General features: G+C 33.7%; 2 protein-coding genes across 14 annotated transcripts; one reads left to right on the top strand and one right to left on the bottom strand.

Annotated features, from left to right (window-relative positions):
• Window positions 1-335: 335 nt before the first annotated feature.
• On the bottom strand, window positions 336-16,157 carry LOC131935082 (RILP-like protein 1). Of its 9 annotated transcripts, none has more exons than XM_059291386.1 (11): window positions 15,706-16,155; window positions 13,870-14,020; window positions 12,184-12,302; window positions 11,745-11,990; window positions 11,363-11,560; window positions 11,091-11,164; window positions 10,051-10,092; window positions 9,755-9,805; window positions 8,144-8,245; window positions 7,146-7,199; window positions 336-3,892 (listed from the first exon to the last, which is right to left on the bottom strand). In XM_059291386.1, the coding sequence occupies exons 1-11, from the start codon at window positions 16,012-16,014 to the stop codon at window positions 3,817-3,819; spliced, it is 1,422 nt and encodes a 473-aa protein (XP_059147369.1). In that variant the 5' UTR covers window positions 16,015-16,155; the 3' UTR covers window positions 336-3,816. The 9 variants fall into 9 exon arrangements, with proteins under 9 accessions (XP_059147369.1, XP_059147414.1, XP_059147397.1 ...); XM_059291431.1 differs by lacking the exon at window positions 7,146-7,199 and adding an exon at window positions 6,601-6,663; XM_059291377.1 differs by lacking the exon at window positions 7,146-7,199 and adding an exon at window positions 5,264-5,429 and having other exon boundaries at window positions 3,821-3,892; window positions 15,706-16,157.
• On the top strand, window positions 16,075-26,488 carry LOC131935122 (uncharacterized). 5 transcript variants are annotated; one of them, XM_059291493.1, is made up of 5 exons: window positions 16,075-16,177; window positions 24,966-25,166; window positions 25,503-25,617; window positions 25,891-25,983; window positions 26,200-26,488. In XM_059291493.1, exons 2-5 carry the CDS (start codon window positions 25,008-25,010, stop codon window positions 26,367-26,369), a joined length of 537 nt encoding a protein of 178 aa, XP_059147476.1. In that variant the 5' UTR covers window positions 16,075-16,177; window positions 24,966-25,007; the 3' UTR covers window positions 26,370-26,488. The 5 variants fall into 5 exon arrangements, with proteins under 5 accessions (XP_059147476.1, XP_059147452.1, XP_059147463.1 ...); XM_059291469.1 differs by having other exon boundaries at window positions 16,142-16,229; window positions 24,969-25,166; XM_059291480.1 differs by having other exon boundaries at window positions 16,144-16,229.
• The last annotated feature ends 1,272 nt before the right edge of the window (window positions 26,489-27,760 follow it).

Genomic DNA, 27,760 nt, shown 5'->3' with positions numbered 1-27,760 from the left:
CAAAATTAAGGTGAAAAGCCATGGCCACAAAGCAATTTATTTTACATGTTTGTAATTGTGTTGTTAGACCTAATTCTTAAGTTCAATGACTTTTTACTGATGAACAGCTTAGTGTCTTTAGTGGAAAATTTTAATTAATTAAAAATCTGGTCACAAATTTCTTTAAAAATTACCTTTGCCCATGAGTAAATCATTTAGTTATTTTAAATACAGTTCACTCCTAGATTTGTCATCCACATACAGAAAGTTGCATGCTTTGGTCAGCCCAGTACAGTGGGTAACAACAAGCTTTCATCATCTACATACAGCAGTAACTAAACACTAGTAATCATTCACAATTTTTACAAAATAGTTTATTTTTAGCACTTTGTCCACTTGAAAATGGCACAAAACTGTATAATATGGCTATATTTTTATCACCACTATTATGAAATGTCTATGTATATTAAAAAATACAACGTATAAAATAATAGATATTACCAAGTGTCAAATTGCTACAAGTAGCTTATGTTTTAAGGATTGACAAAAATTTTGAAACCCAAAGAAAGAGTACATTATTTTTTCAGAAATATAAAAACCACATTATGGCATTATGGGAAGAGAAAAACCTGCTATTAATATAGTTATGTGCTTAATTACACCAGCACACTTGAATAAAATTTATTACAAACAAACCTCATAAGTAAAAATGTTCACAACTTTCCAAAAACTCCACACTCTTGCCCAAAGCCACAGAGGATTTGTATTAAAATATTTTATATTTTTAGGGATGGCTTTCAAAGTAAAAACTAAACCCCTCACATTATGAGGTAAAAGTGTATCCACATTTTTTATACTTATCGCAAGGAATAGAACATGATTGCTAAAATAAATAAAATGATAGCTAAAATTAAATAGAACCATAGCAAATATATTTTCCCAAAACAAATTTTTATATTAAGCCACTGTATGTTTTTCCTATCCATTGACTGTTTTTTTATGTGTTATAAAAAAAAAACTTTTTGAGCAACCAGATAAAATTTACATGTCTACATAAGTTTTAACTGGCATATGGCAATGGTGAGAAAGAGGGGACAAAAACAAGTGTGAGAAACAAATTATGGCTTTAAAAAAATGTACATAAAACAATCAAATGCTGTTTTAAACAATAAGATCAACCTGACCAGCAGTTGCCAGTTCACAGCCACGATTTTTATTTCACATGAAACAAACATTACATCAACACAAGCATGTTCATTTTCAAGCAAAAAAAAGCTAATTTTAACGTGAATTTGATAACAGAAAAGCCAACAATAAAGGATTTTTAATAGCTATAATACTATAATTTTTTTGGTGATGAGATTTCTGAAATTAAATAGGAAATAACAGTCTTAGTTGAGGGTTATGAGTTGACTGGTGGGACTGAGGCATTAGAGAATCTGAACTAGTATTGGTGGATCAATTTTATCAAGAAAAATTGAATTTTTATCAGTATTATTTTTAGCAGTCGGAAAATGAAAAAAATTTTTTTGAAACATTAATCATGCTATGTAGTAGAAAATAGGAGTAAAATGTTTGCTAAGTTATTTTACTAAATTTTAAAAACAATTTATAAGATAACTGTGTTAACAAAGGACAATTAAAACCAAATATTTAAAATATTACAATATAAAAAAAAATTAAAATCATGTATTTAAAAACATTTTTTACAATTTGGCCTTTATTGCAAAAAAAAAAAAAAATACAAATGAGTGTATTGTTCCTATTGAAGCTCATTAATGGGCTGTATATTATGACACTTTAGGATAAGCATTATGCAAATTAAAGGTTTGTAGATGAAAATAGTTCTATAACAGTATTAAAAATAAAAAAAATGCAAAAATCTGGCCAGATAAAGATAAAAAACTAAATTCACATTAAATGCTTCTCTGATCAACTACATTAAAAAACAAAAATACTTTCAAAACATTAAAACTGCTTTTAGCTTTGATAAACATACATTTTTACTTACATTTTTTTTAAATATACAGAAAAAAAAATGTTTTTGGGAAAAAAATTTTTTGTTGAAAATTTGATGACACTTAGTGATCAAAGAAAAGAATCTAGACAGCATCAGCTAAACACAGAAAACATCACTTTTAAAAACAGTTTTTACATTCCTTATAGAATGCTCACATTTGTTCACACAATTTGCCGTACAAAATAAGTTATCAAACTCAAGTTAAAAAAACATCTTCAAAATAGTCAATACATATTTTGAAAGAAAAAAAAACAACTGCATATGCATAATAAATATTAAAAGCAATAACTGCTGAGACTGGACCATCACAACATTAGATACAGAGCTGAAACAATTGTCCATGATTCCCAAACTGTTGTTTACAGTTTCAACAAATCTGCAAACAAATTTGCTAACTTCTCAATACAGCTCTTTATCCATACTTTCATTACTGTATTTTCCGGCTGTTTCAAAAAGTTTGGGAAGCAGTGATGTGTAAATTTCATCTTTTTAAAAAATAATTTAACATACATAACAGGGTATTCTTTAAGCGGAGGAAAAAAACATTCATGTTTCCCTTTCTTAACATCCATTGTTCGATTTTAAAAATTATGTACAATTGATACTGAATCACTTGTTAAAAAACCCATACCAGGACTTATTTTAAAATAATTTTTATAAGCAATAGCTTTGATTTGACAAATCTGTATAGTAAATTTTGATTAGTCTATTTTAATCTTCAGAATGACAGATTCCTGTAAATTCAAACACTATCAAGCACAGTTTAATTAAGTAAACAATGCATTGTGATTTAATTATTAACCAAAATTATGTTTATTTCTTTCAGATTTATTTTTAAAAAAAAGAATCTCCATAACGCAAATTTTAATAGAGATACAATTTCTAATTAATTAATTAATGAGCGGAGAGAATTTGTAAGAAAATTATGTAAATTATTAAATCATTTCAAAATCGTGATTTGCTGTAGAACATTTCTATTTGTTAAAAATTGACTAGAGAATTATAGACGGAACTTTTTAAGTACTAGTAATTATGTATGTTCAACCCAATTTAAGCCCAAAATATATACCTAAACAGCTTATGTTGTGTGAATTGTGACTACCTTCATAACCGTTGCTTTAATTTAAAATTAAGAACATCATTTTTTTAATTTCTTATTTTCATGATTCTTAATTTTAAACAAATGTTCAAGTTATTAAAATTATTTAGTATACAGTGTTTGCTTTGTGATTGATTCATTTGAACAGATAGTGATCATTATCTTCAATTCTTGAAATAAAATGTTAAGTTAAACACTCAACAATATTTACAATAGTTGTGTGATTAACAATTTTTTTATGAATAAGATTTTAAAATAATTCTTTAAAAAAAATTTAAATTCATATGCCCTCAAACAAATGTTATGATTATGTTTTTGTTAGGAATGATTTGAGCAGACTATTTAACTAAAGACCGAGAGGAAAGTTTTGGCAACTGGCACAGGATATCAGGAACCAAGTTCAGCTTGAAGTAGCATTTACATCATGCACATCTACCCCTCTATCCATCCCATGATTTCAGATGATGCCAGACGGCTACCTCTCCACTCTACAGAATCAATTAAAGGTCTGGAGCTTCCCACATAGCAACAGGAAAACTTAACTCTAACAAGTGAGCTGATGAGCTGCTATCACTATCGCTGTTTTGATCCAAATGCGAATCTGTACCGTGATGTGTGTGATTGGTTAAAAATGATCTCTCTGTCAGGTGACCCGTATTGAACTCTCTGGAAGAAAATAACTGGGAATGTCTGGATGCTGCTTGGCAGACACAAGGGTTTATGGTCTGAATGTATTCTTCCTCCGCTGCGCACTCTTCTCCGGGTTCGAACCATCCGAAAACAAAAAACCAAAACTGAAAATAAAGAAGCCCAAAAAAATGTATTAACCTTTTCAAAAGATTATACTGATAGTAAAAAGTAAAAGGGAAAATGTTTTTTTTTTTTAATTTAGTACCAAGTACCTCTGTGGTGTATATTTAAAATACAAGAAAAAAACCTTCCTGAAATGCTGGTTGTTGATAAAAATAAGGTACAACATGCTCTTCTAAGAAGAACATTATAGTTAGATCTTCAATTTTTATAAAAAATGTCTGAACATTTAAAACATAATCATGAATCAATCCAAACTTATCTTTGCATTTTGATTTTGTAGAGAATTATTAAATGAAACTATATTTTTGATATACTAATTTCTTAAAAAAGCAGGTGAAAGCTAGCAATAAAATGATAAGCATAATACAGTCCTTGAAGCTTCAAAATACAGTGTAAAAAATTTGAATTAGTAGCCTAAAGGAATATGTGCAATAAAGACCGTATGAAGCTAGAACAATACTGATGCATAAAAAAACTCAAGACATTAAGCATCAAAATGGAAAGAATACCTGGCAAAGTACAAGAAAAAAAACTCTAGAATGCCATTTAGCACTATTTAGACAAATGAATAGACACTGTTCTGTTAATACAAGGGGGAAAAGTTATTACTACACATACAATATATGACATTAGCTACTTTCATTATGAATGACATTCATGCATACTGTTGTCTTTAGAACATTTACTTGTTAGTCAAAACACAAAAGTCCTCTCAATAAATGTTATGCTGTACAAGAAGGCGTGAAAGAAACGCTACTCATAATTTGAATAATATGGTTTTGTGTACTTTTATATAGAACTTGGTATAGGTTTTACAGCAATTATTATCTAGTACTTCATTGGACTGATTTTTCTCTTTACTGGTTGTGTCCCTTGTAAGGGTACAAGACCTCCACCATAAATTTACATGTAAATTTCACCATAAATTTGTAGGTGCAAAATGAAGATGCTTAAGCAAAAAGATAGTTAAAAACAGAATGTAATCATAGTGCAGATCCTGCGGTTTTAAGGCAAATGTATAAACAAGATTTAGAGGTATATAACTGAGTAACTCTGTATATTTGTATGAAAATGAGACAGGTAAAGGGTTCACTATTGGTCAACAAAAACACTAAATACAAGTATAGGTAAAACTTTGCAATGTGCTGAATAGTTTTCCAAATATTTTTTGAAGATTATAAATGCAGATACAAAAAAAAACCTATCTATATATACTGTATATGACAGAGTAAGAACTAACAAAAAACTTCATGCTGAGTTGAAACAAAAGGAAAAAAAAAGTTGGTTGAAAACAAAGGGCAAACTAAAAATAAATTGAAGGTAGAGGAATGCAAACAGGCACGAGAGCGTACCTCCCCAGATCAAAACTAAAACTTAGTTTCCTTCATGCCATATGGCAAAGGTTTGGCACAGCGGTTTATGCTGTACATTGGAAGCTCAGAATTTTCTTCTTCTTCCTCTTCATCTACATCGGAACCCAAAAGTGTGTCTAAGCCCGCCTCTAAGAAACGCAGAAATCTGCGAACGACACACAAAAAGCAAGAAATAATAAAGGAAGATGGCACAGCACAGTAAACAAACACAAGAGCAGTGGCAGCGTGTTTTCTAGGCAGCGAAACGACAAACAAACAGCCAGTTGTTCTCAGCTGAGTCCGGATGGCAGGAGATCATGCTAAAAATATCTTAAAGCAGCACACTGGGCCCATGGTCCAACCAAAACATGAGCACAGAACAAAACCAACCAAATAAAAACTAGAGCATGCCAATAAGCTAGAAATATGCACATTAGAATAAAAACTCAGTAATTAGAACACTATCATTTTAGCAATGAGAAATCGAATTGGAGACTTAACACAGGATGCAAATAACAAATCAATGTTTAAAGAAATTCAGATCAAGTTTGAATTTGTTGGAAAGAACTTTGGAAAGCTGGTATTTTGTAAGAACATTTCAAACATCATAACAGGAATGAGAAATCAAGAACAAAGTCAGCACATCACAACTTCTGAGAAATTATAGCAGTTGAACAATTTTTTTACAAATAGCAACCCAAACTGGTCTAAATATATTAAAAGACAATTGTGAAATGATAAACAAACTATTGTGGAAAATGATCCAAAGCATTGTTAAAAACTAGCTAAAAATAAAACTATCATTATGGAAAAGGATTTTTAAAAAAAAAACCAATTGCAACAGGCAACTGCAACACTGACATCAGCTAAACTATAACCATGACTGGGAAAAGATATGGAAATGATGGTACATGCACATCAACAATTAGGATACAAAAGAGATTTTACATTATCAATGAAATTTGAACATTTTCTATCATTTTCCAATACAAAATTTTTAAAAAGAGTACCAAATTTTTAAAAATACAGTTTGATTTGTAAGAAAACATTAGAAAATTTAGAATTTTAGAAACTTGCTGCCTACTTAGAAAAGTTAATTACTATATTCACTTTTTCTTGAATTTAAAAATAAATAAATAAAAATGTAGGTCCACGTACTGTTTGGAAATTAATTACATTATGGTAAATGGAATTTTAAAAGTTTTATAGTAAAAACATTAACCATGCGTTTACAAAACAAAAAGCAAGAAAACAAAATTTCATTGAAATGTCAAGACCTAAGTAAAAATAAAGGCAACAGACTAGACAAAGACACAGAATGACGTGAATGTCCATACGTCTAGGCTCATTTCAGTCATATATCCAGCTGGATAGGCAGATTGTCAAGAAGTTGCTGAAAGCTAAAGATGGTGGTGGGGTAAGGAGAGTCAAGTAGAAAAGTTATGATGGTTCAATATAATTTGCCATGAGAATAAACATTAAATTACTTTAAACACAGACAGGCACAGCAGTTTTGTAATAACCCTGACCAAGGATACAACTGGTTAGTATACATTAACAGAAGGTTTCATTATCCCTGACCTATTTTTAAAAAAAAACAGCACCAAAGGATTTCTACTTCTACGATTTCAGCCCCAAGATAGCTGTTGATAACTTCTAAACTAAAGAGGTATGAAAATAAACAGGAAGTTAAGACTTATCACTCTGGTAGCTACAACTTGGTAGAGCAAAAAGCAAATAAAAACCTGCTAAAACGTAGCTCTGATAAAAGCATGCAGAAATGCAATTAGAAAAATAAAATAAAAACTGATCTCATATAAAAACAGTGAAGCTGAACTGAAGCGAGCACTAAACTTCGCTCTTTCTTAATGAAAAATGTTACCGTTGAAATATTTCTGTAATCCCAATGAATATTTGCTGTTTCTTCTCATAAGAGCTACATTTTGTTTAGACAAAGTTAGTTGATTATTTTTGTCATGCATCAAATTTCTCTAGAGGAAGCCATTTTATAAAGCTGCACTTCCAAAAGAATAAGCAAAAGAAGCTAACAGGTCTTAAAAGGTCAGAGGACACCCACTTTGGTGAGTTTCTGGACAATCCTACCCAAAGGAAATAAAGCTCAGCTACAAACAAATCAATTAAAAAATTCTGCTCTGAAATTTATTCAAAGAATCAAATAATTCCAAGGGTTAACAAAGCTCTAACTTAACAAAGTAGCTGAAATCATTCCCTTTTATTAAATAAAGTGGACTTTACAATAGACAAATACGTGTACAAAGTTGAACAAGTTTACATTATACAGTATATATGTCAATTTCTAGATATAAAGAAATAATATTTTCTACAAAAATATCTTTTAAGAAAAACAACAAAAAAGTTTATGTTATTTCTAGAACACAATATTTAGTTCTTGGAATAGCAAAATTAAAAATCTAAAAATATTTTTAGTGATAAAGAAATAATTTTACTTGTAACAAATGATTCAGCTAGAGTGCAATCAAATTGGTATTTTTATTTCAAGTCTTGCTAAAACTGGATGCACTTAATTATGTGTGTGTTAATCCTTGTTAAATTTGATGCAGTTAGTTGCATTACTGCTTTCTAAAACATAATGCACTTATCTGTGTTACCGCTTGCTCAAACTGGATGCACTTAATTATGTGTGTTAATCCTTTCTAAATTTAATACAATTAGTTTCATTACTGCTTTCTAAAACATAATGCACTTGTTTGTGTTACCGTTTGCTAAAACTGGATGCACTAAGAACAGAACAACAAATAACAAATAAGATAACCTTTTAGGCTGAAAAAGTGCTACTATAAAAAATTTTATCTTTATTCCCCTTGTAAACTCAAAACAAAAGCAAAACAAAGTACTTACAATTTTCTTATTCCAGATTCTCGCTTAACTCCAGTTTTTTCATCAGGCTCTTTATTGATTGGCCCATAGACCAAAACTTCCTCACCGGTGTAGGAAGATCTTCTGTAAACACAACAAAAGACAATTTTATACAGAATTGTTATGATACTCTTAGCTACTCCAAGTATATATACAATATATCTACTCATGTTCTCAATAATTATACATAAAATTTGTCATGACAAATTTTTAAAAAAGTAAAATAAGAAAGTTAAGGAAAATAAAAGATGTAGTAGCAACCTTTTCACAGAAAATAAATACCAATTTTAAAAAAATAATAACTGTGCAAAATTTTGATCAAGAGACAAAAAAGATAGATATGAGGAAAAAATAATACAAGTGTTTGTGGTCATGTACGGCAATGATACCAAAAAGTTGAAGAGAGAATGTAATGGATCTATCCACTCTCCAGACATGGATATAAATAGACATCAGCTACCAGAACATGAAGCTCTTGAAAACTTGAAGAATACGCTTGAAAAATTTCATTTACTGTCCTGACAACTAGACGAGCACAAGATCAGATGGAACAACCACACAGGACCAGAATTTTCCAGTCAGCTGTGTGGTGAATCTTGTAGATCAGGGGTCTCCAAACTACGGCACGTGGGCCGGATGCGGCCCGCGATGTACTCTCATCCGGCCCGCGGAGATCTTTTTGTCCACGGAAAAAACGTTTGTTGGTGATGGCCGAGGAACTTTGCCCAGAAAAATTAAAGACATTCCTGGAAGAAACTGGCCCCCGAACTGAAATTTGATAGTTAATGCGGCCCTCAGACTGAAAAGTTTGGAGACCCCTGTTGTAGATAAATAGAGACCCTACATCACCCACCCACCAAACTGACTCTCCCCATCTCCTCATATGTGCTTAAAAATGGTGAGTATTTGGATAGCTTACTTGAAGTGCCCTTAGAAGAAAGGGCGAGTAACTCATACTGAAGAAATTAAAAGAAATTGAAAACTATCAACAAGCAATGTGCTCCCAAAAATAAAAATGACCTTGATAATAGACAAAGCCTGGTTTAGTATATTATATGACTAAACTGGCTTAACACTAACAATAGTTCGATGTTATTTTAATTTACTAAACAATATGTTGATGTTCAATATTATAAATATATATATATATTGTTAGTTTATAAAAGAAAATAAGCATAAGATCATTTTTAACCAATCAGCTTCAAGTCAACAAACCTACTCCAGATAAGAGCATTTCATATTTCTATTGATCTTCAGCTTTTTCTGAACATCAAATAGAACATATGGGAAAGCAAAAAAATCTATTTATTCTAAAACAAAGCTAAAAGTTTTTTAAAATTTTAAAAGCTAATAATGTTCATAACCAAACCAGTTATGATTAAAGGGTTATTTGAGATTAATTTAAAAAAAAAATTAATAGCATGTTACAAAAAAAAAGAGGTATATTTTTAAAATGCACAAGTAACCCCAAAAAGCAAAATATCACCAATAATGACTTCAATAGCAAACACCACAAACAAAATAACCACTTCAAGTTCCACAAGAAGGGAGATAAGTGTGAAAAAATAAATGTATATGGAAAATCCTTTGTACCTAAAACTCACTGAAAATGGGTTTAGTTTTTTAGAGCGTTTTTTCTTTGATCTGTTCGAATATAAGTTACAGAATAGTTAAGCTACTTTCATTTTTGTTTTAAATAGAAATAAAGACAATTTATAATTGATGTTATTTGTATGCTCAATTTGGAGTGTATTAAAATTAATCAGACAATGAAAAAAAAAATTTCAGTATTGCTGAATTCAATTCAGGGTACTCATCCTCTTAACACTGAACCACTCTTTGTAGTCAGGAGATCACACTTTTTAGTTTATTAAAAACAAAACACTTACTCATCTTCATCTTTTCCATCAGGTTGGGCATTAGGGTCCTCTCTGATATTCAGTACATGATGGGGTAGAAGTGAACCAGAGAAAATTGAAGAAAAAGAAAAAAAAAACACAAATGGTTTTAGACAAAATACATACATGCTGAGGAGACAAGCACAGAAGATTATATGTTGGCAACACATAAAACATAAAAGCTGAAACAACTAATTTCAATAAGCTTTGTTCTGTAAAAATGTAAAAACCTAACACAGGATTTTCAAAATAAAATGTGGACGGACATGTCTTAAGACATCTGAAATGTAATATCACATCTTCCAAACATAAAAAAATATAACGTACAACTCTCTGGTTAAAAATATTAAAAAATCAAGTTTTTTTAATGAACTATTGTCATTTAATGTAATTTCCATTCCAAAATAGGACCCACTTGTAATCAATATAGGAAACAGTTTACTGTTCCAAATAAAGGATATCTACCTGTCAAAATTTTAAAAAAAAAAACAGGAGTGTTCTAATAGAAAAAAAATTATTTTAAAATTATGTGGTTCATATAACAAGAAAACCCAACAACAACAGGTTATAGAGTGTAGCAGTTAATAGCAAAAATACTTTCATGAGCCAAACAAGACAATGCAGCAAAGATTAGCATGATCTAGAAAAAATTATTCTAGCTGAACTACTATTTATGGTTATATAAGATTAGTATAAAAAAAATCAATAAAAATTTTAAAAAATTAATAATCTAAAACCGAAAAGAATTTAAACATGTTTGTTATTTACAATTGTAGAGCTGTTCAGTGCCACGAATAAGCATCTAAGACTTTAAATTACACATTTTAATCCACAGTACATTAGATTTATTCTTATAAAAAAATTCTTTTTTAAATCAAGCAATGTTTTGATGTTTTCATTCACTTAGAATACAATAGAGACCAAATATTTATTGTGGCAGAAGGGACAAAATTGAGAGAGTAACACTGAAATATAATCAGCTTCGCAATCAAATAAAACAACATAGTATTTACAACACTGGTATAGTTTACCTGGGCTTGTAATGCGCCAGTTCATCCTCCACTTCTATAAGTCTTGTCTTCAGTTCATTTCTCTCCATTAAAACCTGACCAGTCAAAAACAATCTTACCATTTTTTTAAAATAGCTTAGATGCTCAATACAGAACATTATTTTAAAAAACCCAAATCAGATATGTTTAAACCTCAATAGGTTTAATGTGTACTCAATGTATTTTCTAATGTGTGATAGCGCTAAACATTTTCAATAAAAGAAAAAATGAAAAAGGTTTAAGTGCAGACAAACCTGTCTCAATTCTTGTAAGGTAAACCTGGGCCTGTTAGGATCTTTAAGATCTATGACCAGTTTACCTTCAAGGTCAAACCCTGAGGTTGGACTACCTGGACTTAACACATGGGAGACATCTGTTTCTGTTGAGGAGGTGACGGTTGTGGCTTTGACAATCTGTTGTTGAATCGGTTCACCGTCAGCGGCTTCACGTTGCTTCAAAGATTTAAATTTTTTTTAATGAAATCCATGATTAAATTTACCAATGCTAAAACTTTGTAATTTACTTGGGCTGTTACAGATTTCTTCAACATGAATTAATAAACACCTGGTGAGAAGTCTTGATTATAATACAGTTGATCAATTTAAATAAATAGCTGACTCAGATGATGACACTAACCTCCTCTTCTTCCTCAATACTTTTACTGGCCTCCACCACGGCTTTAACAGCCGCTCGCTGCTCATCATACTTCTCCTGCTCCACCATGAGTTTCTTTATGTGCTCCACCTCTGCGTCTTTAGTGTGCAGCTGTGACTCCAGATCCACTTTCTCCTCCAACAAAACCCTGGCTTGTTTCTTGTGGCTTGTGTTCTTGCGCCTCAAGTCTGCATTGACTTTAGCAATTCGTTCAAGCTGAGCTTGGAGCTACGAATGTTTTTTTTTACATGAAATTATGGAATACTTAATTGCCTTCTATCAATAATACAACCTGTGCTATTTTAACTGTACTTATATTCTATTTATATGCCACATAAAAATAATGATCAAAGATTTTTAATAATGATATATTACATTTATATTTGTAATATAATAAATAAACTAAACACATTTTTCTTACAGCATCACAATCAACTCCTTTTTGACTTAGTTCTCTTTTCATTGTTCTGATTTCCTCCCTTTGTTTGTCTACTGTTTCTTTCAATTTTGTCAAGACTTTGATCTCCTCTTCTTCAGTTTCTATACATGTAAAAAAAATTTTATGATCAAATACCTGATTATATTTAACTAGCTGCATCCCGTGCTCCGCCACGGTAAATCTTTTTAAAATGTACCAACTTGGGAACAGAACAAAACTAAACACAACACAAACGAACGCAAAAAAAAAAAAAAAAAAAAAAAAAAAACGAACAAACAAACACAACACTCATAACATAGTCACAATTTAAATGCAATCATACAGGCATATTGCTCACAGTCTAGCCCGTAGCGCCAAATCGCGCCCTTTCCGGTGATTTGCACCCCCCTCAAACTTTCGATTTGCACCCCTTCCCCCCCCCCCTCCCTAAATCTTTCGATTTCCACCCCCCCCCCCTCGCACATTTTTTCCAACCCACTTTGGCGCCCCCTAAGGTCGGCACCCGGGGACATATGCCCTCCCCTCGCTACGCCTCTCCTATAAAACCCCTAGCTTGTCCTCAAACCGAAAGATAGAATAATAATTAGTAAACAGTATAAATAATAGGCAGTATTTAAAATATCCGTGTTTTACCTACCATATATCACTTTACCAATTCACGCATTTTTTCCCCAGTACTTTAAATTTTAAAAATTTACAATAGTTTCATAACTAAAACAATTGCGCACCATCCACCCAATGAACGTGATGACGCGCCTATAATATTGCAGAATAGTTATTTAAAAATTATATGTAGTTAACAGTAAATTCAGTGAATGAAATAAATAAAAGATTGCCTTTTATCAATCCATGCTAATTATAATTTTCTAACAATCCGCATCCGCACAATTTGCATTCACATTTTGCTAATTATATTATTGCAACACTAATTCCTTCTAAAAGGTCCGTAGATTTGCATTCACATTTTTTTTTTATTAGCGTGAGTTTAATTTATTTTTAAATTACCTCCCTTGTCTTAAAAAGAGTTAAATTTATTTGATTTTTCTAGCCTACTGTTATAAGGTTATTAAAATGCTTCCACTTTTTCAAGGCATAAAAAAGAAAATAATATTTGACATTGATCCTTTTAATACCTTTTAGCAGTGTGCGTGTATTTAATATTCTCTTTACGTTATGCAAAATTGTACAAACAGTGGAAATTATAAAATAGCTCTATGCCGCTATATAAACAAACCCTACTCTAATACTTATAATAAGACACTGCGGTGCACTGAAAAGCACAGCATGGTGCGTAGCTTACTTTTATAGTCCCAAAATCTATAGCGATGACGGATAATTATATTATAGATTTCATTTGAGAGGATAATGGGTGTATTTTAGCAAACAAATAAAGAGAAAAAACAATAATGAACTGAATTTCAGACACCTGGTATCATTAAAAATAACAGAGCTTGTAAACTACGATACTATTCCAAATGAAATATATTTGTATATTTAATCAGACACAAAAGTGATCAGAATAGGTGGGAGAGAAATGGGAAAAACAGCAAAGGACATAAAAGCATGGAAGGGTTTAGCGAATGGTCTATTAATGGGACTTGAAAAAGGTGAAGAATAAGAATAGAATAATCAACAGAATAGAATAATCAAAAGTGTCAAAACCACAACCTTGTCGTTTGGCTGTAAACTCAGCAACAACCGCATGCTTCTCTGTTCGAGCATTTTCCTTCAACCGTTTGTTTTCTTCCTGTAGCCTGCTAACAACACCAAGAAGTTCTTTCACTTCTGACTGCCAATTTTCTTCTATGGCTTCCAAATCCTAAGAAATGTGATTGCAATTTTTTAAAATCCTTTATAACAGAAAGTTTATTTGTAGAAAAAAATATTTTTGTGTAATACCCACTTTTGTCATTCAATCACAAAAGAGCTTAAAATATGTCTGTGGACAGGCATCAATACCAATCAATTATTAAATACTAATATCAGGGTTCTTTATGAAAAAAATAGGTAAAGTACATAACAATGTTAGGAGTTTTAATACTGTTGCAATTAAAAATTCCATACAATGATATTTGTTTTAGTTAAACAGCTTGATCTATTGTGGACCAGCAGAGACAAAAAATATCCATCAAGTAGTATTCATAAGTACCCTAAAGAAGAAACGTAACTGGTTTATTAACTGAAGAGACTGACTTGTTAATAAGACAGTAAAAAAATGAACAATTACCCTTAGAAGAGTAACTGTACAGGCTTGAATTTTTTAGTCACAGGAGTGATAATCAAATTTAAATTTTTTTTTTAATTAATGGGTATAAAAGCAAACAATGTCTTAATAAAGGGAACAAACAACATGGGTAGCCAGATGTCAACTAATTATAGCCAAGTAGGCATTAAGTGGAGAAATACATAAGCTTAGATAACCTAATGCTGAATCATTTGTCATGTTTTTTATCAGAAGCACTTGAGTGTGTGATAAATTGATATGTGATTAAGATAATGGTGTAGTAGGCTAATCACGTCATATTTTATTCTAAAACACATTTAAGTTGAGAAGATATTTTTTATTGTGACCAATTCAAATATGATTTATAACTAAATTTATAACTAAAACTAATATGGTGAAAATTGAAAATTGGAATTGTTTCATTGACAACTAAAATAAAGATGCAAAATGGCTTTGGTTTTAGTTTAGAATCTGCTAGAATGGTCCAGACTAAGACTCCTATGTGCCACATGCAAATACTTGATTGACAGATTTGGGCCACATATTACATACAGTACAGTGGTGGATTTAAGTTTCCTACTGCATCCATAATTTACATTATTATTTACTTTATAAGATATAGATAGGCTGAATACTTTCAAAAACATGAAACTGAATTCATAATAGAATCATTTTCACTATGAGGCAATGAGTGTGGTAGTGTGCAGGGAGAAACTAGAGCTTATTGTTTAAAGTAATGATTAGCAAGCTGAAGAAGACTGAAGCTATTTATAGTTTATTATTTTGAGGACAATATTTCAAGCCTGCCTTAAGCCTTAATCACGAGCTATTTTTAGAATTTACTTCCCTAGCATGATTTTCCCCAAATTTCAAGTTTTAAGTTCTTGAATATGTTATCAAAAGAGATTTCTTATCCACTATTACTTCAGTGTTGATAGATTGTAACAATCATATCAGGGTTTTTAGTAATATTGATTTGCCTAACCTGCATAAATCTTTGGTAGGCCTAGTCTAATTTTAAATTTAAAAGACCTCTGATATTATTCTTGGCCTAGTTCAGTAGTTGAATGGTACTTATTATAAATAGTAAATAGACTAAATAGGGCCTATACTACTAAAAATACTCCTAGCATACTATTTTAAATTTTAGGAACTCATTGGCTTGCTAATTTACAGGAATATTAACAACAAAATGCTGATCATAGTCACAAGACACTTTATTATATTGAAAAATAAGGTAGGCCTAAAGAATTAAGTTCAATAAAGAAAGATTGAATCACCTGATCAAATTTGGCTCGTTCTTGAGCTTTCTCTGTTTTTTCTGCCTCAAGTTTTTCAACTTTATATCGCAGCTGATTTATTTCCTCGAGGTCTCTCTCATACCGGGATGCTAAAGTTTCCAGTTGTTCAAGTGATCGAATTACTCTGGGCATCAGCTCAGTCACAGAATCATTTCCATAATTTTGAATAAGTTTATCGAATTCGTGAGCGATACCTGCCGCTTGATCATAAACATCTGTGACAGAAATCGCTTGAATTTCTTCACTAGCCATTATTCTAGCACTGAACAGGCATCGTCTGGCATCCATTGAAAATGGTGGAAGTGAATTCCATGTCAGATGGGGTAAATATATGCGTAACGTCAACCAGATTCATGAATCCATCGATCGCCACAGCCTTTCCTGGTTCGCTAATACTTTTTATCAGTCTCGTGATGTCAGAGTTGTTGCTCTTGGAACAGCCAATATCTTGGTATTATAATATTATTCCTGGGGAAAACCACACCGCAACAGCTTTTTAAAAGGTAGAACGATCATCGCAAATAATAATAGAATCACTTGGTATTTATCCTTAAAATGAATCAATGAAACATAAAGTACTATTGACCTAGTAAGTAAATTAAACTTGATGAGAAATGAGAGCTAAATAAAAATAATTAGAAGATAGACACCGCCCCATTACAATAAAAACAACTCGTTCAAAAAATTAGGATAACGTTTAACGAAACAAATAGTCTATAAAAAATATACTGGCGATAAAATGTAATGAGTTAAAGTTTTAGGTCAGCTCAATAAATTATATTCCATCAAAACGAGAAATGCGTTATTTAGTATTTGTGGCATTTTTGAGACAAAGTAAAAATATATCGATCAATCATTTTATTACACACTTCGCATAAGCTATGTCAAGCACTCTCACAGTGTGTGATGTTTAACAACAAAATGTTTTTTTTTAAAAGGAAAAAAAGCAAAAAATAAAATTATTGTCATGTTTGAAATGTTTCAAATTTAAAAAAAAAAGTCTAAATGGGAGAGAACCCCCCCCCCCCACCGAAGAAAGTCTACCGCCCCCCCCCCCCCGAACGAAATGGAATTTATATAGAAAATATATACTTTTGACAGTGTCCCCCCCCCCCCCCCGAAAATTGTTGTCCGCCTCATCCCCAACCCCCGAAAAAAGTCTGGAAGAAACACTGAAACTAAGTCGGGGTAGGTTATACTACACTTTGCCGGCTACCGTGTTTGGTATTGTATAAAATGCCTAGACACAGTAGACAAAGAAATACTATTAAAGTTTTACTTTGTTGTCAATATTGGTCGTTCTAGAGAGTATACAAATTAATATATAACGCTCGTAGTCAACCACAGGCCCGTATAGGCACTGTCTTCGTAAGTACTGGAGAAAGTTGACTTTTTTTTTGGTAGAACTATCATAGGTTGTTTCACAATCAGGCACCTATCATCGTTTTGTACAATTAAATTTTACAATGCTGCGTAGTCAGCACGTTTTGTGTTTCGTGTTGGATGGGGTGGCGAGTTTTTGAAGTTATGGAGCGGGGTGCTGGGGATTTGTTGTACCCCGTGTGTGTTGTGGGGATGTGGGGTGTATGTATAGTGTGTATGGTGTGGGAAGTCATTGTGTGTGGGATGCCGTGTTGCTTGCGGATTTGGTGTGGAATAGTATAGTTAGGAGTATGGGTGTAATAGATTGAGATAATTGTGAGGTCAAGGGAACTCACTCTTCTGTATTAGTATTATATTTATATTGTTATCTTGAGTGATGTCCCTTACATATCTATAATAATAGTTTCGCTGTCTGTCTATCTATCTATCTATCTATCTATCTATCTATCTATCTATCTATCTATCTATCTATCTATCTATCTATCTATCTATCTATCTATCTATCTATCTATCTATCTATCTATCTATCTATCTATCTATCTATCTATCTATCTATCTATCTATCTATCTATCTATCTATCTATCTATCTATCTATCTATCTATCTATCTATCTATCTATCTATCTATCTATCTATCTATCTATCTATCTATCTATCTATCTATCTATCTATCTATCTATCTATCTATCTATCTAGCTATCTATCTATCTATCTATCTATCTATCTATCTATCTATCTATCTATCTATCTATCTATCTATCTATCTATCTATCTATCTATCTATCTATCTATCTATCTATCTATCTATCTATCTATCTATCTATCTATCTATCTATCTATCTATCTATCTATCTATCTATCTATCTATCTATCTATCTATCTATCTATCTATCTATCTATCTATCTATCTATCTATCTATCTATCTATCTATCTATCTATCTATCTATCTATCTATCTATCTATCTATCTATCTATCTATCTATCTATCTATCTATCTATCTATCTATCTATCTATCTATCTATCTATCTATCTATCTATCTATCTATCTATCTATCTATCTATCTATCTATCTATCTATCTATCTATCTATCTATCTATCTATCTATCTATCTATCTATCTATCTATCTATCTATCTATCTATCTATCTATCTATCTATCTATCTATCTATCTATCTATCTATCTATCTATCTATCTATCTATCTGTCTGACAAGAACGCTCTAGAGAAAAGAAAAGCAATTTAAAAACATGCATAGTAATTCGAAAAACGAAGTATGACGTCGACACATTTAGCATAGAGTTGAAAATAATCTCACAGTAATATAATGACGTCATTGATTCTGGCGTAAACATTGAATAAAGAGGAAATGTTGTCTAATCTAAGTGGTTTGCGTGAAGAGTTTCTTGCATACAATTCTTCGGGTAGGGGCGAAGCCCCACCCCCCGCGTAAGAACGTCTGAGCCCCTCCCCCTCCCCAACTCAAAAGAAATTTCTTCATCGATACTCTATAATAAAATTACCGCCTAATTAATGTGTCTAATCTCAAAAGTGGTTTTCTTGCAATTTCTTTAATGCAATTCTTCGGGTAGTGGCTAAGCGCGACACCAGTGTTTCTTTCAGACTTTTTCCTCCCCGGAAAGGGGTGGGGGTAATTGAAATTTTCGGGGGCGGGGGTAGAATTTTCGGGGAGGGGGGCGGACACTGGAAAAAGTATATAATTATATTTCGTTGAATGGGACGGTAGACATGTTTTTTTTGGGAGTGGGGGGTGGGTGGGGTGGGGGGGGGGGTGGGGTGGGGTGGTTTCCTCATCGATACTCTATAATAAAATTACCGCCTAATTAATGTGTCTAATCTAAAAAGTGGTTTTCTCGCAATTTCTTTAATGCAATTCTTCGCGTAGTGGCTAAGCGCGACACCAGTGTTTCTTTCAGACTTTTTCCTCCCCGGAGAGGGGTGGGGGTACTTGAAATTTTCGGGGGCGGGGGTAGAATTTTCGGGGAGGGGGCGGACACTGGAAAAAGTATATAATTATATTTCGCTGAATGGGACGGTAGACATGTTTTTTTGGGGGGTGGGGGTGGGGGTGGGTGGGGGGGGGGGGGGGGTGGGGGGGGTGGGTGGGGGGGGTGGGGGTGGTGTGTGGGGGGGGGGTGGGTTGGTTTTAGTTTAGAGAAAAGAGACAGCACTATCAACCTAGCGCCCGGTGTATCCTTCCTCAACGGGCCATTTTTCTCGTATATAAATAGTTGTCTCTCGCCACTTCCTTCCTCATGCTGGTACCATCATGTAGTTAGACCCAATAAACGTTTTATATACAACCACATGCTTCTATCGTCAATCCATTATATCTGGCGACGAGGATAAAAATCTACTAGAAAGAGCACCTACTTACGCAAAAAAGAGGTTTGCTAGAGCTTAGTAGCTAAGTATTTCTAGAATAATGGCGCTATATGGCCAAATAAAAGAATTTGATTCGAATGATGAAATCATTCAAGATTACCTAGATAGGCTAAGCTTTTACCTTGAAGCAAACAACGTGACGATAGAAGCCAAAAAGAGAGCTGTTTTGTTAACAGTCATAGGGCCTCAACAATTTAGGCTACTAAAGGACTTATGCGCACCAGCTAGTCTAACTACCAAGAGCTTTAACGAGCTGAGCAAATTGCTAACAGACCACCATGCGCCTACCCCATCAAAGTTTCTATGTCGAGCTAGATTTGACAGTAGGACTCGTCAACCAAACGAGTCAATATCAGAATATGTTGCTGCTTTACGTCATCTAAGTAGATTCTGTGAATTTGGAGAAACGCTGTCTGACAGACTATGTGAAAAGTTTGTGACAGGTGTAAACAGCCCTGATATTCAAAGAAAGTTGCTGCTCGAGTCAGATCTCACATTAGAAAAAGCAATACAACTCGCAACTTCAATCCAGCAGTCATCAGATGCGGCGAAATCTCTTACGCCTTCAGGGATCCATGCAGTAAACAGCAGGTTAGTCAATAAACATCAACCCCATCAGAGCATTCCAACTTATGCTAAACAGCCTGCTCGTTCAAATCCTAGATCTAAATCTAGTAATAATTATCAAAAATGTCATCGATGCAAAGGTCCCCATGCATCTCATCGGTGCAAGTTCAAGTCTGCAACTTGTTATAAGTGCAGTGAGCAAGGTCACATTGCCAAGGCCTGCTTTGCAAAGTCTTCGTCTGTTGCTAAATCTAGCCAGTCAAGACAGTACCGCAACCAAAGGCAGCACTATGTTAACTCTCACCAAGACTACCTAACCCAACCAATGAACCACTCTACCTGTGAAAATGCTCAAACTGATTCGCAGCCGGATTTCAACCTGTTCTCTGTGAAATCAATAAGTCATGCTCCCATCAATGTACCAGTTTATATCAACGGTAAGAGCATCAGCTTCCAACTTGACACTGGAGCATCTCTAACAGTCATAACAAAGAAAGATTTTGACGCTGTCACAGGAGGATCAGTGCCTCTACAGCCATGTCACAAGTGTCTAACAACATACACAGGTGACAATGTTCCGGTAATAGGAGAGTGTATGGTTCATGTAAATTATAATGGTCAAAGTGTTAAACTTCCTCTTCTTGTGGTTGAAGGAAATGGACCACCATTACTAGGTAGGAACTGGTTAAGTAATCTTAAGTTAAATTGGGAGAGTATTTGTTCATTGAACAATGGAAAAGAATCTAGTCTTACTTCACTAGATAAAGTAATATCTGAAAATAAAAGTGTTTTTGGCAATTCAGGTTTACTAAATGATAGAACAGTGAAGATAAGCATTAAAGACACAAATCCAAGATACTGCAAAGCTAGAGTTCCACCTTATGCAATGAGGAACAAAATTGAAAATGAGCTAAGTAGATTGGAATCTAATGGCATCATAAAGAAGGTAGACTATTCCGATTGGGCAACGCCCATTGTGCCAGTGTTAAAGAAGGATGGTTCTATAAGAATTTGTGGAGATTATAAAACTACACTGAATAAGCAAATAGAGCTAAATAGGTACCCTATTCCTAACATTGAGGAAATTTCTTTGAATTTGGCAGGAGACAAATTCACTGAATTAGACTTTAGTCATGCTTACACTCAACTAGAACTGCATCCAGATTCAAAAGTCTATACGACAATAAACACACATAAAGGACTCTACCAATATGAAAGACTATGTTTTGGCATATCATCTAGCCCTGGAATTTTCCAAGCTGTCATGGACAGTATTTTTAAGGACATTCCAAATGTTTGTGTGTACTTTGACAATGTGTACATAACTGGTAAGAATGACACTGAACATCTTAAAACACTTGATAAAGTATTGAAAATTGTTGGTGAAAAAGGTTTAAAGATAAACAAAGATAAATGTCAATTCATGTTGACAGAAATTAGTTTTCTTGGTTATATATTAAGCAAGCAAGGTATCAGACCTCAACCTGAGAAAACAAAAGCCATTAAAGAAGCACCCAAACCTGAAAATACCCAACAACTAAGAGCTTTTTTGGGCTTGATAAATTACTATGCAAAGTTCATAGGGAATCTGTCTGGTAAACTATCACCACTGTACAAGCTGCTACAGAAAAATGCAACTTGGCACTGGGGTAAACAACAAGATACTGCTTTTAATACAGCAAAAGAGGCTTTGTCTTCTGACACCTTACTAACTCACTATGACCCAGGGAAAAGACTTATATTAACATGTGATGCTTCACCAGATGGTGTAGGAGCAGTCTTGTCCCACATGGATGAGAAGGGTGACAGACCCATCGCTTTTGCCAGTAGATCTTTGAACCAGGCTGAGAAAAATTATTCTCAGTTAGATAGGGAAGGCTTAGGCATCATTTTTGGTGTTAAGAAATTTCATAAGTTTCTGTTTGGTAGGAAGTTCACCATCTTTACAGATCATAAACCATTGCTAGGTTTATTTGGAGAAAACAAAACCCTACCTGAGCATGCCTCACCAAGAATTCAAAGATGGGCTATCACACTAGCCGCATACAATTATGAATTGAAATACAAACCTGGATCTGAGAATAGTGCAGATAGTCTGAGTAGATTACCTTTAAAAAACCAAAGCCTGAGCTATGTACCAGAAGATGTATTTGTTCTCTTCACTATCATGGATAACTCCAATATAAATGTGAATGATATTAAAAGAGAAACACAAAAAGATGAGTGCTTAATAAAAGTATATGAGTACTGTAAAAATGGTTGGCCTGAAGAGTCAGTGAATGAGGACTTAAAGCCATATAAAATAAGAAAAACAGAGTTAAGTCTAGAAGATGGATGTATACTATGGGGGTCAAGAGTAATTATCCCCAAAATGTTACAAAAAGAAGTTTTAAGAACTTTACATGATACTCATCTTGGTTCTTCCAAAATGAAGAGTCTAGCAAGATCATGGTTCTGGTGGCCACATATGGATGCTGATATTGAAAAATATGTAAAACTTTGTTCAAGCTGTGCACAACATTCAAATCAACCAGCTACAGCACCTTTGCAAAACTGGGACTGGCCAATCGAACCATGGAAACGTATACATATAGATTTCGCAGGACCTTTTATGAACAAAATGTTCTTAATTATTATTGATTCACATTCTAAATGGTTAGAAGTTAAAATCATGAACACAATCACTGCAAATGATACCATTATAGAACTGAAGGAAATATTTTCAACTCATGGATTACCAGATCAAATTGTTTCAGATAATGGGCCTAGTTTCACAGCTCATGAGTTTAAACTGTTTTGTGTGGCAAATGGTATTGAGCATATAACCACATCCCCCTATCATCCTGCTGGGAATGGTTTGGCTGAAAGAGCGGTAGGCATATTCAAAACCGCTATGGTAAAAATGAATACCGGTAACAAGTTTTCTCTTAGAGAAAGAGTAAACAGGTTCTTAACCAAATACCGCACAACTCCTCATATAACAACAGGTGTTGCACCATGTGAATTGTTATGTGGTAGGAAAATTAAAACTCATCTTGACCTACTACATCCAACTGTTCAAAGGTCTGTTTCCCAACATCAACATACACAAAAAGTAAATCATGACAAATCATCCATTGAAAGAGAATTTGCAGTTAATGATAATGTGTATCTAAGAAATTATGGGAGAAAGGAAAAATGGATACCAGGTCAAATTGTTCAATGTACAGGACCTGTGTCTTATAAAGTAAAAACAAATGATGGACTTATTGTCCGTAGACATGCAGACCAGTTAAAAATAACTTGTGCAGATAATAAGTGTGAATCTGTCAATCCCACCAAATCTGAACAGTTCACACCAACTCAGTTTGTTCCACAACCAAGTTCTGTTGATATGAGTGAACCAAGTTGTCTAGAGTCAGAAAATGTAAATTCTGGAGTTAATGATTTAGATCCTAGACCAGATGGTCAGAATCTTGAGTCACCAAATCAAAAGCCACTGAGAAGGTCAAGCAGGACAATCAAGGTCCCAAATAAGTTAGACCTATGATTTTAAAGGTCAAAAGGACTTTGACATCATTGTTTTGTATCTTGATTATGTTGTGGCATATTGTGCATTGTTTGTAAGGATGTAATCTACCATAGTGTTCATGTTACAATATAATTGGTGATTTTAGGATACTATCAATTGTTCTATTGAGAGATGTGTTACTGTGTTCTAAGGGTAAAGGGATGTAATAGATTGAGATAATTGTGAGGTCAAGGGAACTCACTCTTCTGTATTAGTATTATATTTATATTGTTATCTTGAGTGATGTCCCTTACATATATATAAATAGTTGTCTCTCGCCACTTCCTTCCTCTTGCTGGTACCATCATGTAGTTAGACCCAATAAACGTTTTATATACAACCACATGCTTCTATCGTCAATCTATTATAATGGGGATGTTGGTGGATTGGTTTGGGGTGTGGAACAAGGTGGTGTTGGGCTTTGTTCGGAATGTGGTTCATGTGCCGTGCCGGGTGGGTTTTTAGTGAATTAATTTGGGTTGTGGTATGGCATTTGGTCTATTCCGTTTTGTGTTGTGTATGTGTGTAGTGGTGTAGCGGGAGGTGTACGGGGAGTGGTGTGTCTGATGTGGGTTTAGTGGTTGTAAGTTGATTTTACGATTAGTGTTGTGATGTGTGGGTGGGTATGTGGGTTGTGGAGTGTGGGTTTAATGTATTTTTTTATGTCGCTGGTTGTAGTGTTGTTTGCAATTATGAATTTGTGTTGCTGAAATTCAGGTTGTTAAATATTGTTAGGGGCGTGTGTGGTTTGGGTCATGGTGCCGTGTGGGGTAAGGTGGTGTGCTTTAGGGTGTGGAGAGGGATGGTGTGCGGTTTGGTCTACTCCATTTACTGTATGTGGGGAGTCGTGTGTATGTTGTGGGATGAGTAATTGGTGTGGATCATGGAGTTAGTGGAGTGACGTTTGCTTTTTGCTATGTGGTGTTGTGGGTGTGTAGTGTTAGTGGGGGATGGATTGGGGTATGGGACAAGGGGTTGGGTTTAGGTTGTGGTTCATGCTGTCATTGGAGTTGAGGCGAATTGCATTACTCCCACTCCAATTACGAACAAATAATATATATTTCATAAGAATCACACACAAAATTTGTTTTATGGTTTTTACCTTTCTTTTCTGTCCTATAAAAAGTATATTGCTGAGTTTCACGCAGTAGCGATCTAATAATAGATCCGTTTTTAATGTGGACTTCAATGAATATTCGGGTACATTAAAATGTTATATAATTTAGTAAATTATTCAAATATAAGTATATATTTAATTAGTCTGTTTTTGTAAAAGTAGAAAAAGTGTGCAAAGTAACTTTACACTAAGTTACATCTTTATCATTATTTCTAGCAGATTTTAGTCCCGAGTAACAGCGTAACAAATAGCAACACAATGACGGACCCTGGCGACTGTGATACTTCAAACCCAGGATTTTTTATGAAATCTACAATCCAGTCTCTTCAAATGAAATTTCCATCAGTTAAAAATATTTCAACAGCAATATTAGCTAAATGGTTAAAGACACCTAATGAAAGAACAGTTGTGATATTGGTAATATTAGTCTTTAACAGCTTTTAAATTGTATCGGCCAGTGGTTCTTAAACTGGGTTTGATCAAACCCTAGGGATTCGGTGAGTCACCCTCAAGGGTTCGGCGGAGGTCAAGACACACACCCGACTCATTCGATTCACGATCGGATTTTGTCACTGCGGACAATATAATTATTAACAATGGTTCGGTGAGTGCTCACACGAAACTGGTGGGGTTCGGTACCTCCAAAAAAGGTTTAAGAACCACTGGTATAGATGATTGTAACCTGTTTTTTTTAAATGAGTTCAAATGGGATAAATTTTAAAGGTTTAACTTGTGATGTTTTGTATTAAACAGGATGCAAGGGCGCAAGAAGAATTTGATGTTAGTCATTTAGATGGCGCCTTAAGAGTGGACTATAAAGATAAAGACATTGAACCTTTGGCTCAGAAATGTAGCGAGAAACTAAAAGGTATTCTATGCTAAGTTGAAACTAGTTTAATATTTGTACAAAATTGTGACTCCCTAGGCTGTTTTAGGCAATGAATATTTGAATGGTGTACTCGTAAACAGCTTTAATCTGTTTTATTTTGTAAACATGTTTAGATAAAGTGATAATCAAAAGATTAGGAAGTGGATAATAATAAAATCAATGAGACTCAGTGCAAATAATTAAATGCTTTTTAGACCAGAAAGTGCTTACAATTAAACTTCATTAAAAATCCGTAATGGGTTTTTTTTTCAGACAAACAAAATCCGACAATAGTGAGTTACTGTTCTTTGGGCTACAGATCAAGTGTGGTTGTCCAAAAGCTTCAAGATTATTATAAAGAATCGGGTAGGCTTAGAATAAATAACTCTACACTCATATTAAAACAAACCAGAATTTTAGTTACCATTAATTTGATATTAATACAAGGAAATAGTTTTTATCATTTAAAAAAATTCCGTTTAAGAAGAATTCTTGATTGCATTTCTATTTACAAAACAATAATGTTTAGCAGTTTGCTGCAAATGTTGTTTAGAAATAATTGTATTAATCTATATTTAACAGAGAAGCAACCAGTTCCAGAAATATACAACCTTTCAGGTTCTATTTTTAAGTGGGCCAATGAGAGAAGGCCATTGGTTGACAATGCTGGTAATCCTACAAAGTATGTTCATCCTTATACTGCATTTTGGAGTAAACTTCTCGATTCATCACTGTGGAAAACAGAGCCATAAACAATTTTAGTGCAATTATTTGCCTATGTAATTTACATAAAATAACTTTTCAGTGTTCAGATTTAAACATGTGTATTTTTTCTCTGTTTTTTTTTTAAGAGTGGCATAGGGAAAGAGAAACAGATAATAAAATGATTTTCATGATGTAAACATTTGTTTTTTCTTGTTTTTTTTTTTTTAAATCTGTCGCCCGAAAGGCATAACTGCTCGTACAAAAATCAGAAGTAGGATTGTTGATATCAACAGCGGAAAGGGAGAAAATGCATAAAAAAACATTTTAATAACAAGCTTTTACGGGTCATCAATAAATGACGTCACGCTATTTTTGACGATTTTTACCTGCCCCCTCCCCTCCGTCACACATCGTCACAAAAAGCCAGACCCCCCCCCCCCTAAAATGACGTCGCACCTCAGCATATAACCCCCCTCAAAATTGCAGTTGAATTTTTCTTAAAACATCGATATTTTTCCAAAATCTTGTCTGAACTATCAAATTAGAGTATTTTAATCAATTCCTGTTGCAATTTATTAAAACAGATTCTAAAACGCATAATAACGTCTAAAATTTGTTTTCTAACATTGCTTTTTTATAATGCAAAAGTGTGACGGCGCACCATCTGACCCCCCCCCCTCCCCCTCATCACACACCGTCACAAAATTACGGACCTCCTCCCCCCTACGAGTGTGACGTCATTTATGGACGACCCCTTATGCAGTAATGCACTAAAAAGGAGAAAATAAATGTTTTTCTTTAAATATTTAATAATACATTACTATTTAAATTACTATAAAGAAAAGCACTGAAAATAAACTGCTGTTTGCCAGCTTGATTAACTAATTCAGAAATATCACTATCCAGCAGAGGCGTAGCGACCCTTCCCGGTGCCCGATGACAAACTTTCAAATTGGCGCCCCCCCCACCCTGGGGACAAACTTTCAATTTAGAGCCCAACCCCCATTTATTTTTTATATTTATAATGCAAAACTGCAGCTAAAATGAGCTTTTAATTTTTTTTCCAACTCATTTTGGAGCCCCCTCATTACGCCTCTGCTATCGAGCCGCCAAGACCTGCAATATAAAAAGCAAAGTTTCTTACTCTTACATGTATCTTTCTTTGTGGGGGGGGGGGGGGGCTGTCTCCCCAAAGCACGTCTTCCGTCTCACACACCCCTCGAACGAAATAGTATCTATATACTAAATATATACTTCAACGAGAATCCCCACCCCCTCCCCCCCCCCCCCCCCGGAAATTTTAGTCCGCCCACCAAAAGTTTCCATAACGAATGCAGTCTCTTTGTTCACGAACCCAAAGATCTATATTCGGCGAACATTTTGTGTGTTTGTTTTTGAAGTGGTAGGGCCTAATAGTAACAATAATCACGATTTGATT

This window comes from Physella acuta, unplaced genomic scaffold (genome assembly GCF_028476545.2).
Source record: "Physella acuta isolate Inbredline_101_S28 unplaced genomic scaffold, ASM2847654v3 ptg000012l, whole genome shotgun sequence".
Classification (NCBI taxonomy): Eukaryota; Metazoa; Mollusca; class Gastropoda; family Physidae; genus Physella; species Physella acuta.
This window is presented reverse-complemented; position numbering and strand designations above follow the sequence as displayed.